The following is a 12,679-nucleotide window of genomic DNA, read 5'->3' on the forward strand; positions in this document are numbered from 1 at the left end:
TTGATAACAAACGAAGTGCCAGAGGAGCAACGAAGCAGGAAGACGACAGATAGGAGAATAACATTAATATTAAGTCAAATCCTGCGATAACGAATAGTGCTAATAGCCCGCCGTCGATTCGTCTGACTGGCTAGCGCGGCTCCACTGGCGGAAAATTCGCGAAGCTTGCCACTCCCAGCACCAGCCAATCAACCCTCACTGTCGCCAAGCCGCCCATTGATGATACACGGGCTTTATGTAAATACGATAATAATAACATGATAATAATATGATAATAATATGGCAGCTTATGAGGCACGCATGACATGCCCGCATAGGAATGGCCCAGCCCAGGCGGAGGCAACTGCGGCCGACCACCACCTTCCCGTTTTGCCAGATCACTCGGTACAAAGCCAGCAGAGCATCATGTTGTCTGCACGCTTAGTCGGTCCGTAGTCGAACGATTCATTCCTGTCTTGCCATTCCGGCTAGTATCGTTTAGTGATACTTCATCATGCACTGCATGACACGATGTAGCGAGGAATAAGTACAGACAGATCGATTATATAGATCTCGACCCCTTCGACAGCCATTCCTCTGGGGAAAGCCCTAGATGGAGATTCCCCGCGAGTTCAGCATCCTGCCCGCGCCCTGGTCCACAATCTGGTCCAACATGGCCGGTCGAGTATAGAATAATAATGCCGAGCCCTGGTGGCAAAATAACCGCCTCGGCTCGGCGCAAAAAGCATGTTTGTCGAGTTGCGCACTCACGCAATAAGCAGCATCAGCTTCTGGCCTTCTTTTAGGCTCACGTCAGCAGCACGTGATATTAAACCATTTCAGAAGCCCATTCGGATCTCATGCTGCGGACAATGATCATTCCGTCGCATGGGAACGATCTTGATACAATTGGCGCTGACATGCCTCTTTGGTTGGGTAGTTGTGTGTGTGTCAGATTGCAGATCTCAGCTTCAGAGACCTGGGTTTTGCATTTCATCGATACTAGTTCCCATTTGCTCATGATCAAATGAGTTTCGATATCCAGATCACGAAGGATTGTGAGGAGACGGGTTCATATATCAGTCTAGTGGCATCTGTGATGCCAACAAAAATGCGTTTGGACCGAGATGGTAAGTGCGAACAGATGTTTCAATCTAGGTTTTTGCTCATGGATAGCTCTAGTTAGACATGTGCCTAATGGATGATTTTGACCATCTCTAATGTTGTCTTGTTGCCATCGTCGCGTTGTTATAGGAACCTCTTGCTAGTATACGCTGCCGCCACTCTGTGTAACCGGGGACAACAACGGTGTTCTAACATGAGTCAGACCACAATCTCTAAAACATGTCGCGAACTGCATAACGCCATTAAATGTTACACCGCTTATGTTTCAGTGGGCTGAATAGGCGTGGCTTCCATGTGGTGCAAACGAGCGATCGACTGGCTCTAAACATACATTGGCTCAGCGCTGAAGTCTCCCATATTCATCCAAGCAACCCAGACCTGCACAACCAATGACATTCCAGGCTCGTCGAACAATCGTCGCATGGTTAGACTTGACTCGATCTAGGCGATCAGATCTTCACCAACACATCGCTGTGAAATATTCAAGACGAGCTCAACAACACAGCTCCTTTGTTTCACACCGTCAATGGTCCCCTATGATGCGAATATTCATGGGCAGGTCGTGATGACGCTGGAGAATCTAGACTCTGGACATGTCTATTTAAATTCTACGGTTTCAGAAACCGAGGAACTGCTTCAGACACGGCACTTTGAGCTGAAAACCCCAGTTGCTTTGTGGCAAGTACTACTTGCCCAAGAACATCAGCAATTTTGTTGGTTTTGTTCCGCCAACCACCAGTATGAGTCCTATTCAACCACCAGAAGAACGACATATTTGGTGAAGAAAAGGGACCTATCTACTAGAAAGCTGGAAAGTGGGAATCTTTGCATCTATTATTAATCGTCTGATTGGCGAGCGGATGCTTCTGGGCAACATCCAGCTAGCTTTTTGAACCCCATGCTGTACAATCACCTAGAAATGTTTAATGCTATCACAGATGGGTACAGTTTAGGTTGTAATGAAGCACCGGTTTTATGCGGCCGAGGAATCGGACCCTGTTACTGGTCTGGGGACGCCTGACTACACGAATGCGAGGGAAGTGTTTATGAGCCTGCCGTGAAGTTATAATTTACTTTATAATATCGACCCGAAGAGTTAATTGAATTCGTGGACAGGGGGGTTTACTGGAAAGTCTTTGAGAACTTAGACGGATGTTAAAATCGATAGCATTGCACTTCTTCAGCTTGCAAGCGGCAAAAAACCCTGATAAGTCCATGTACTGCTACCATCTCCCAGAAATAACTAGACGAGCCAAATTAGGATTGTTTTGGCAATGTTTCCGGCAACCTAAGCATATAACGAAACCGATAATTTCCATATCCTTTATCATTGCTGTCGGCTCTCGGTGCCCACCGTCGCAAATCAACATCCAGATATTGTACTGTCTCAAAGCCATGCTTTTTGTATATTGAGAAGCCGTATGGTGAGCCTTGGAGAAATATAGGCAAGCCCACGTCATCTGCCAGCCTGTTTCCATACTGGACCAATGCATTTCCCATACCCCTTCGCTGGAAAGACGGTTCAGTGAATAGTGCTTTACAGATGATGTGGCGCCGACCTCGTGTCCAGTGGTTCAGCCATTTATCAGTGTCTTCTTGCACGTAGACTGGTAATCCCGGAGGAAAGTCAAAGTCTCCTTTCTGAAGGCCCGTTTCAGCAGCCTTGGCAGTGACTTTCTCGTCACGCTCGTGGATCTCATCATCTGTTGGGGTATTCCATGATGCCCACGCTGCAATTTGACCAGTCACTTTATCAACCGCCTTAATGTGCTTCCAGGTTGTGTGACCAACTTGGCCTTCTAGCATATCCGTCACACGCTTTTCGAATTCTTTGGAGTCGGCAAAATACAGACCGAAGGCGTTGTCCGGTAGACAAGCCACGACGTGAATATAAGAGAGTCGTGGAATATCCTGGCGATTAGCCGGGAGGAGGTCGAAGGTGGGTTGGCTATTCATGGTGACAGGCGCAGGCGAACAGCAACAACGAGGCTGGAATAGACCTGCTTGGAGGTGTTCAAGCCTTGGATCGACAACAGGATGTCGACTTTGCCACTGTCTGTGAATTGGTATCAGAGTCTTAATAATGGCGGGTTTGCAGCGTAATAATCATTCTTAATCAGCAACACCGTACAATGTCTTATAACAACCCCGCCAGTCGCCGGAAGTTGGAAGTATGCACGGACGACGGTTTTCCAGATCAGCCCGCAGCATCGTGAAGCTAAGGAAGAGGAAGACTTATCGCGTTGGCCAATCACTGTTTACTTGCCAATAGTCACATCTGTGGAAACAATGAAATATGATGTCTTTGTGGCCCGGTATTTTGTCAACTCTCGAGCACATAGACTGATTGTCCTGACAACTTGATAGACGGAATGCATGGATAGAATGATCCAGCATGTGTTTATGAATTTGCATTTTGTGAAAACACTGTTAGATGACTTCTAGAATCCCACCTGGTGCTGCTCTGGTGCTGCTCAATTTAACAAGCACTAGGAATATTTCATACGAAACAATACTACCCCATCATGGGCTTCTAAGATCTCAAACAATTCAACGCACGCATTTTTCATCTGGAGGTTGTGTCGAGATGCCTTCACTCCTTAGGAAGTGAAAATAAACGATGAACAAAATATTATCTAGCCTGTTTCGCCTTGGAGGTTCTTGGCGAGAGGGCGCGCCAGAATCGATGAATGACTCTGTTTGTGACCGCCTGAATGAGGGCAATTCTGACGTAGCCATAAATCACTGGGCGGCAGCCTGGGTGTTCTGGGAGGAAGGTGGTCAGTTGGGGTGTTTCCTTGGAGATATACATCTCAACACACAACGCTATTGGTTATCTCTCACTCCCTCTCGCTTCCTCAAGTGTCCTCTCTTACGACTTCTCTTACGTCCCCTTTTACGTACTCCAAAATACGAATTCTTCAGTTCAAACAGACACGAAATGTCAAAGCAAGCGTCCAGCGACACATACAACCCGCCAATGGGTGGCATCTTTGCCTACATTCCCTCATCCTGTGTGCCATATCTCGAAGTGGTGCGTCTCCATCCGCCATTGCGGATTCCAATGGTTATTTTATGCCTCATGATCGGTCTGGCATATGGCGCCAGTGTGACATCGCCTACTCTGCCCATCACCGAAGTCCTGAAGCGTGCCTTCTATCTCAACACCTCTGCCTTCATCATCACAGGCGCTCTCACATTATTTAGTAACGTGGTCAATGCCAAGTTTGATGAAGAGGATCCTCGAACCAGGTTTCATCCTATTGCTCGTGGCGCGATTAGTAGACTTCAAGTCCTCGCCTTCAGCGGTGCGATGCTTGTTCTAGGCTTGTCGCTGCTTGCGTATCTTCCCGTGAAACCATACATATGGGCCATCACGACTACTCTCACGATGACGGATTACCCCTTTCTGAAGGGTGACACAGACACTCCATGGAGAGATTCAGGCTTTGGATACGTGTTCGCCGTTTGGCAGGGTATGGCGACTGCTGGCTTTTGCATTTTTCCATGGTCATCACTCTGTTATTCCGCAATACATCTTGGAGGGTCCTCCATATCTCTCATCATGTTGCTTCAAACAATTCACTCATTTCATGATGTTCGTGAAGATGCAAGAGCTGGACGCAAAACACTGCCGATATTGCTGGGGCATAGAGCAAAACCATGTCTATTCGGCCTCACGTTCTTACTCGAATCTCAATTGATGGTGCTTGGCTGGCAGAGTGGATTTTCGTCTGTCTATTACCTTTGCTGTGGTGCTTTATTCTTTGTCCTCTCTGCGATGCTGGTACTGGTTGACTTGAGGATACCGGCAGACTGTATTCGGTGGTCGCAGCGTGGGGCGCTTTGGTCTCTCGCAGCTATTTCCTTGGGCATTTTTGCAGAGTATCTCCTTCGTGCAGGGTCGTTTTCTTCTTGAGCTTTAACCAAACCTAAAGAAAACTTTTCAACAAGCAATCGATGATGGGCAACCGATGACGGAATGGGTTACAAACTGATTTGAATTACGAATTCAAATAATTATGTGGAATATCCAATGATCATCAACCATTGACCGCTGAAATGCGGGCATACGACCCATTACTATTTATATTTTTACAACAATTATGGAATGCAGGCAAAGATTACATCTGTTTAGCTTCAGTATAATTAAGGATTCACAGGCCTTTCGAACCTCAATACAATAGTGTGTTCCTTATAATTAGCAGACCACCGACCTCCTAGCCTTTCAAGAATTAAGTTAGTGCTATATCGCAATTCGGTTTTTTATGAAGTAGAATGTAGTCAGCCTATCATATAGATAGTATTCGGATACGTCTATGAAAATTAACATGACTAAACGATCCAATTAAATTATTTCCAAACCCTATAAGGCTGAATGTGCTTTACAGAATTCCTCTCGGACAATAGGATTCTTGATCAGGCTGGACGTTTTAAAAGCCTAATGAGCTGCGCTTGCACTCTCGGCCAGAATAAAAAGGGGCATGGTGTGATAAATCCAGCCACAACGTACAAACCTCACGTGCTTATTTCTAATTGGTCATGTTTGTCGTATTGAGCGATTAGTATACGATAAATACCAGCCTTTGGTACACAAATGTCACACAGGTACCTCTAATCGCAATAAGGGGTCTCCTGGACCAAGATTCCTGTCCGAGATGCCAAACCTAAGTCCTATACCTCCATGAAGGTCATTACGCCTTTATACTCAATTGGAGTATCATCATGGCAACGGATTCGAGCAATTAACAAGAGAGTTTTGGGCCCGAAGTTGCTATTTCCAACTACAAAGAAAGCGCTTTCAGAAATAAATATACGGTTCGGGAGTCGACTACCACGGCTTATGGACACAACTTGGTGGCATTTTCATCAACATCTACACTAGCAGATGAGCCCGCTATTGTAAAAACTGTTCAGAGTAACCAGTATCCTTCAATTCTCGGTTTCCGAAAACCAATCTTCTTTATATTATCAGGACTAGTAGTCCTCGTCATCTTCGAGGTTTCTATTGGCACAGGGCTAGGTGTCGGTCTTTCGAAAAGTCATCAAACAACAGGTATGGTGAGGACATGCTTGTTTTCTTGAACGTTATTGAACCCGAATCACTGAAATAGGCTGGCTATTCTAAATCTAGTTCCACCAGTGCCTTTAGCACTATTATGACCCTCCCAACGCTCTCAGTATCGACCAGTATGTCGACCTCCACGCAATCTACCGTTACCGCTAGCACAACTGCTACACCTGCCATCCCATGTTCACCAACCGATAGGGGCCATCTAGGAAATTATGTCTCAAGAATAAAGACTCCTAGCATAATTTTCTGGACTGAATGTTTTACTGATTACCCAAATGGAGGTCCCGGTGTTTTGTGGGATATGAAAAATGTGCCAGACTTACTGGTCCTAGCAACACAAACTTTTGACGGGCGTATGGATGAGTGTGTTGTCTACAACGCCGGTCTTCCACCCACTCCATCACCGATACCGTGTAACGCTGTGGTATATAACTGGGAAAGCACGGGGTCGAATTGCTGGTTGAAAAATGATATACCAGAACAGAATTGTGTCTACGAATGACACCGCAGGTGCATACATCCACGACTCCCCATAAGCTCAGCCCTTTACGGATAGAAGGATAGAATTACTCCTAAGATTTCGATTAAATAAAGTTTTTTTTCCATTAGGGCTAGACAAAGGGTTTCATTTGTTATAGTTATCAATCTGTTGTATAGCGATACCATGAAGTTCCCGAAATAAGACATGACCGTATCTTGTTCTACTATGTGTGAATCATATATTGACTAACGAATATTACAATCTGGAGCTACTATCAATGCTAGGAACGTGTTCCCAGGCCTCATCAAGACCATTCCATCGCACCCAGCGAAATATAATGCGTAATACCTGCTCATTAATACCCTGCGCGAATGTCACCTGCTCCGGAAGCCGATAATCAGGACTATTCATTCTCTCCACCGAGTCCATGACCATATGAGCAATAGTTAGACATTGCTCGGGATTGAGCGGAAATTCCTCCTCCCCGCAAAAATTACGAGAGACTTGCTCAACGTTACGAATAGCACGGATAAATTTAGCCGTGTGGCCGTCATCATCGTAGCTCGTGGCTCGACTGAATATGTTGTTCCAGTCACCGGGTATTTTGGGTTTTTATTTGAATGCTCTGTCAGGATACAAAGCTGGAGTCCTGCAGGCTGCGTATGTAATGAGATCAGACCAGCCTTTGATCTCAACAAGTCTACATTTGACTTGATCGGGAATCCAGTCTTGCTTTATGAAAACTGTGAACCAGATAGATGCGTTGACAGAGTGCATGAGGAAGAAATCAAACATTTCGACTTTTCCTGGCCGTTGTGCTGATGCAGCAATGTACAGGCTTGAATTCGCCAACTCTGCAACCTTTCGCTCTAGTTGATGTGGCTGTACGGTATATTCCGCGAGATACGGGACTATCTCTTCTTTTGCGCGCGCAATTAGGCCATCTCGCAATTTATTCGGTGGGTCGTTAGGGCGAACGCTGTTTGATATTACTGGATTATCCCGGAGACGCTCGTATAGAGATAGAAGTGAGGGGTTCGCACTAGGTGTCTGAGATGAGCTCTGTTGTTGAATCCTCTCTGTTACGAGATCGCATGTATCTTCAAGCCATCTTTCTGTGATTGCGGCCTGGGCCAATGCTTCAGCGACGATAAGTGGTTGTTGAAACTCAATTCCATAGCCAAGGTGAATCACCGGATGTAGCAGACCTACGCAAATTTTAGTAACTTCATATTCTCTCGCTGCATACGATAGATTACCATCATATAATCTTGCTAGGATATCATTTGCTCTCTCATCTCCTTTGAATAAATACTCCGTCAGCGTTCCTTCAACACCCCTTTCGGCAATTTCAAGGGTGAAAAATCGGAGAAAGTTATTATAATGTTTCTGATTCCCAACATATTGCTGAAACACCTTCGCGTCATGCATCCTATCTGCAATGTCCGGTGACGGCTCATTCATATTGAGTTGATACTGCACATTAGTATCATAAGCTCGTTGCACCTCTCCAGGCGAGGCGCCGAGTGCATATATCGCGAGAAGATGGTGAAGTATGTGGTCTGCCAATTGTTAACATTTCACCATGCTATATCAACCATTAGTTTTTTATAAAAAAGATTAGACATACTATGTAGTCCACGTCCGTGAAAAAGTATATGGAACTTTTCATGATTATGCATCAACAATTCACTAACCCTATCGGCTGTTCTTTGCGATATCCTGCCAGCATGAATATGGCCACGATTATTGACCGCAGAGAGCGAGAGATGTGTTGCAGTTGCCATTGCCGAAGTTTTTGCCAAGTAGTATTTCCCATTCACCCTATTCACCAGCTATCAGGTCCGGGTCCGCTTTTGACTTTTATACACTATACACGACAAATATAATAGACAGCGTCAGTAGCAACATGAAGCGGAGTTGATGATGCACCATTTCCCCGCATGGTTTATCCACCGAGACGGCCCTGCAGATCTTCACGATGTGGGAACTTTTGCGGGGCTATCCTAGCAAGCGCTTTCCGTATACCTTTAAGCGTCAAATTTTTATTAAGCGATTAGCACGTAGTACTTGCATATGCATTTTTCCAAGTAGTCAACCTGAATGCGAAATTGTCCAGCAGTGTCTACGTGTACCCGAATAACTCTGAAGACAGCAGATGTTTATTAACATCAATAGATGAATCCAAGAATCATACAAAAATTACGTATTGGCTTGGCATTGCTGTCGATTGATATTGTAATGAATTTATACAACATCCTATATTAGTTGATGAGTCGAAAAGCTTGTCGACATGTGAATGACCTGTGGAAATTGCATCTACGAATAAACCTTCGCATGGAGCCCAGGGATAATCTCAAGGTCCTTCGGCGTATAGCTGACTTTGCCATCCGTAGTGATCTTTCCGTCCCGGTTACGTCTCTGCTGCTGCGTCTGACGGACTTGAACCCATTGTTCGGTTGTAAGATGCTGCCCTATTTCCGTGAAAGCGTTGGTTGTCCGTCCAAGGCGATTCAACACGGGGCTATTCTGGATCGGATCAAGAATGACATGGTTGTTTGGTCTAGTGACGGTTAGAATACTAATTCCATCTTGTTTCATCAATGTAGGTAAGCTTTACCGGGCGAAATAGAGCACACCTAGTCGATCGATATGTGCTTGATCCTGTGGCGGAGCGTGCACTCGGTGGATGCTTGACTTGATGAACCCACCTGTCAATGCAGTCAATGCATCACAAGTATTGATGGTAATGGTTCCATCTTGAGGTCGGACCCATTTCCACTCGCCCTCGGAATTCAGTATTTGAAGAGCAGCTACCGGCTGTCGGAATAGTAGTGTCACTGTACCTAGGTCCGTATGGCCTGGGGTATACAAGTTACCCACTTGCTCGTTTTCTTTAGCATTACGAGCTGCGTAGTGCATATATCTCAAATGGTCTTCGCCCTTGACATCGTACTGATGGTCACGAACCAGCTGGTTCTCGTCAGGAAGCTCTAAAAGGATGGCGAATAACCGTAAAAGCTTCTCGACAATTTCCGTATGGCATTTCTAAGACATTACGTAATTAGTTCGAGGTTGAATTTTGGCGGCAAAAAGAAAGGAACAGTCGATTACCCTGCTAAAAGCTTCGATTTGAGAAATATGCTCTAAAAGCGCAGAAGGCTGTTGTCTTGGGTGATAACCATCGAACTTCGGAATATTGTACACCTGGACGTTATCTTTGATGCCGTTTGCAAGACTGTGATGATAAATCCGTTAGTATTCCTCGCAGAACCACTAAGTCTAAGTGTTTCTCCGTACATTCGGTGTCCAGCTGGCCTGTAGCCGTTGTACTCTCCTCTAGCCAAGTCGTCGGCGTTATGAAAATTAAGCTTCTCTTCCAGTGGAAGGCTGTAAAATTCCCGACCAAGAGCAAATTGAAAATCGATTTCCTCTTGGCTGATGTTGAAATTCTTTACGTAAAAGAAGCCTGGAAGATTGACGAATAGTCATCAGTCGGGGGTTCATTCAACTAACTAGATTGAAAATCAACTGACCAACATGTTGCACTGCGTGATCCAATTGCTTAACCAGCACTTCTCTTCCACCCGGCTGATCGTACAGGCTCAGATCCAATGTGACGAGTTCGGCCCAGTCCACTAAATATTTGTTAACTCCGAAAAGGATTCTGACACATCATAAAATCCAGACTCACGGTTCTCTTTAGTTACCGGAACATGGTCGTATCTATCGACTCTACTGGGCATTTTGAAATCAAGTGTGCGATGCTATCAATTAATAGCTATGATAAACAGGTTTCACTCAATATTTCGAACGACATTGACAGAAAGGTGGTTGCAAGGTGCATTTGTATGTTCCTTTATTTACCCCACCGTCATGATAACGTTTTGGTAATCAACCAGCGCACGCAATTGTTGCCGAAAATGATACCTGAAGCAGCCACTGACGGCGATATCTTCTCCACCTTATCAATATTAGTGATACTCGGCCCCAATTTATCCCTTTATTTAAAGCCGAAATGGAGGAGGTTGAGACCCACGTGTAACTAAGTTACTACTCATTAATGCTTCATATCCCCTCTTTTCTTTCCCCCCTTGGTAAACATGAAAGATCCACATCCACCTATGCTGTTGAATAAATGGAATTAAAACTTAATTATATCAATGTTCTTAACATAGCTTTAAACGACAAATTAAAATGCAATCCTTAAAGCTCCCTCTAAATTCCCTCGAACTTTTTCTATAGGACACAATTATTAGCAGGGGTGGAATTTGGCTTTTTATAATTTCAAGTTGTTTTTGACAAAATCCAAGGAAACATTTGGATAATGTCCGCTTTCACTAATGTTCAATGCTATAGCCCTAAGTCCATTTTCTTCTATAATTCGTCTTTTTCTCGTAGCCAGGCATTATGAGTTTTTGAAATTTGGATCAATTGTTAGATCGTTCAAAGGATATGTACTAAATCATGGAGCCTTTCGGTTCCTCTTATGATTGAATATGCGGATACCTAGAATAGAGGTTAGTGGTTATTATCTGTATGCAGAAACGGTTGGCGCTATTGTCATATCTCTATTGTTTAGATGGATAAGCCATAACATAAGTTCTATTCCCTAAATCCATGAATTGCTGCCATTAGAGGAATGGTCTTCGGCTCAAAGCTCATACTGCCCACCATCTGTTGGTTTATGCTATTATTATTCCATCAGCTTCGATTGATAATTATTGGTCCCATCAATTTGTACCGATAGACGTGGTGGTTAAGCACACCAAAGGGAGGGAGAAATGAACATACCACCTTCACGGCTCCACTGAAAAGATCTACAAGTATCTGGCACACGCTACAGTAGAATCTTCCTTTTTCTTCGTCCAAGACCACAAGAACGTTGGCACAGGTAGGCTATAAAGATTCAACTAATCAGTGTAATGTCCTCTTCGGGCTAGACGTCAAAAGTCAGTTTCCTTACACAGTATTTAAATGGATGTGGCATGGCTTGAGCTTTTGAACAGATGAAAACAGGAAGGTCAGTGATCAATATCCAAATGTATCAAAAGGCAGAAAGTCGTCAAAGATATGTCGAAAAAGATGTAGAAACTAGGATACGGAGAGGCTGAATCGGACAATACTCCACCTGTGCGTTTCTTATCCTACGGAAAGGAAGCAAGAGCCTCAAGATAGCGGGGTAAGTAGACGCGTACAATATTCATTTTGGTGGGATTGGGTGACTTCTCGTAGAAGGCTGCCAGCCTTGTGATATTTTCGACGCATTTCCGATGCGCGGATTTATTTGAGCCACGTATTCATATTCAGACCTTGGGGGTCTTGGCAAGTATACATAATATCCAATGAAACACGCTTGGAAGCGCCGCATATGTGTCTCAATGAAATGGGAAAATTAGAAACCCATTGTGGGTTAGAGTACAATTTAAGAGGCCTTGGATTGGCATGAAAAGCCCTATATACAGCACTCCTATCCAAACGACGTGGTCTTATCACATCTTTCTGTTTACTTTTTCCAGGCCAACAGGGCTCTGGCATGTACTAGAGAGGAATATATCCTGGAAGGAATTGCAAATTACTGGCTTAAGTTGCAATGTCACAGCCACCTGCTTATACCTTGTAATACATACGTGGTTTAGTCAGTCAGTGGCTATGGAAATAAAAACCATCTGACAACGGTGAGCATCACGAAGTCTGTCCACTTATAGTGTCCGCGTCTTGTACAAACCATACTGAGCACTCTGCCAAAATTCTTGTTATATATTTGTCTTTCAAATCAATCGAAATCAAGAACAATAAGAATAATCTTCTCTAGGCAATAACAATGCCTAGATGTGTATGCGTTACCCATTTCCCCGTTCCTCTTTTCTTATCTGTCCCTTCTGCCAAATCGTGAACCGTACGCAAGAAGAACTTTGGGCTAATATACCAGGGATAATAAAGCCGAACTGCGGGTATATCTGGGGAGTTGTTTACAACAATGTCTTGGGAGCTCTCGAATGTCCATTCTGTGCTCACGT

At 44.4% G+C, this 12,679-nt stretch overlaps 5 protein-coding genes across 5 annotated transcripts; 2 read left to right on the plus strand and 3 right to left on the minus strand.

The window, feature by feature from the left end:
* Positions 1 to 2,727: 2,727 nt before the first annotated feature.
* BGW36DRAFT_256468 (uncharacterized protein) lies at positions 2,728 to 3,054 on the minus strand (the record flags this gene model as incomplete). The annotated part of the gene is made up of 1 exon (XM_046210026.1): positions 2,728 to 3,054. A coding segment is annotated over one exon (327 nt), but the record flags the coding sequence as incomplete, so codon positions are not given.
* An 810-nt stretch (positions 3,055 to 3,864) lies between these two features.
* On the plus strand, positions 3,865 to 5,221 carry BGW36DRAFT_391813 (UbiA prenyltransferase family-domain-containing protein). Its single transcript, XM_046217626.1, has one exon. The coding sequence runs from the start codon at positions 4,046 to 4,048 to the stop codon at positions 5,021 to 5,023; it is 978 nt and encodes a 325-aa protein (XP_046065555.1). The 5' UTR covers positions 3,865 to 4,045; the 3' UTR covers positions 5,024 to 5,221.
* Positions 5,222 to 6,263: 1,042 nt separating this feature from the next.
* BGW36DRAFT_365661 (uncharacterized protein) lies at positions 6,264 to 6,680 on the plus strand (the record flags this gene model as incomplete). Its single annotated transcript, XM_046214675.1, has 1 exon — positions 6,264 to 6,680. One exon carries the CDS (start codon positions 6,264 to 6,266, stop codon positions 6,678 to 6,680), a length of 417 nt encoding a protein of 138 aa, XP_046065556.1.
* A 234-nt stretch (positions 6,681 to 6,914) lies between these two features.
* On the minus strand, positions 6,915 to 8,446 carry BGW36DRAFT_433896 (uncharacterized protein; the record flags this gene model as incomplete). The annotated part of the gene is made up of 4 exons (XM_046221338.1): positions 6,915 to 7,233; positions 7,297 to 7,867; positions 7,919 to 8,221; positions 8,290 to 8,446. 4 exons carry the CDS (start codon positions 8,444 to 8,446, stop codon positions 6,915 to 6,917), a joined length of 1,350 nt encoding a protein of 449 aa, XP_046065557.1.
* A 532-nt stretch (positions 8,447 to 8,978) lies between these two features.
* BGW36DRAFT_433897 (putative oxidoreductase) lies at positions 8,979 to 10,405 on the minus strand (the record flags this gene model as incomplete). The annotated part of the gene is made up of 6 exons (XM_046221339.1): positions 8,979 to 9,222; positions 9,280 to 9,707; positions 9,774 to 9,897; positions 9,960 to 10,128; positions 10,196 to 10,297; positions 10,354 to 10,405. 6 exons carry the CDS (start codon positions 10,403 to 10,405, stop codon positions 8,979 to 8,981), a joined length of 1,119 nt encoding a protein of 372 aa, XP_046065558.1.
* Positions 10,406 to 12,679: the final 2,274 nt, after the last annotated feature.

The sequence above is a fragment of the Talaromyces proteolyticus genome (assembly GCF_021365285.1).
Source record: "Talaromyces proteolyticus strain PMI_201 chromosome Unknown BGW36scaffold_16, whole genome shotgun sequence".
Classification (NCBI taxonomy): Eukaryota; Fungi; Ascomycota; class Eurotiomycetes; order Eurotiales; family Trichocomaceae; genus Talaromyces; species Talaromyces proteolyticus.

Coding starts and splice junctions, on each gene's coding strand:
- BGW36DRAFT_391813 (XM_046217626.1), top strand. CDS start 4,046: ATGTCAAAGCAAGCGTCCAGCGACACATACAACCCGCCAATGGGTGGC.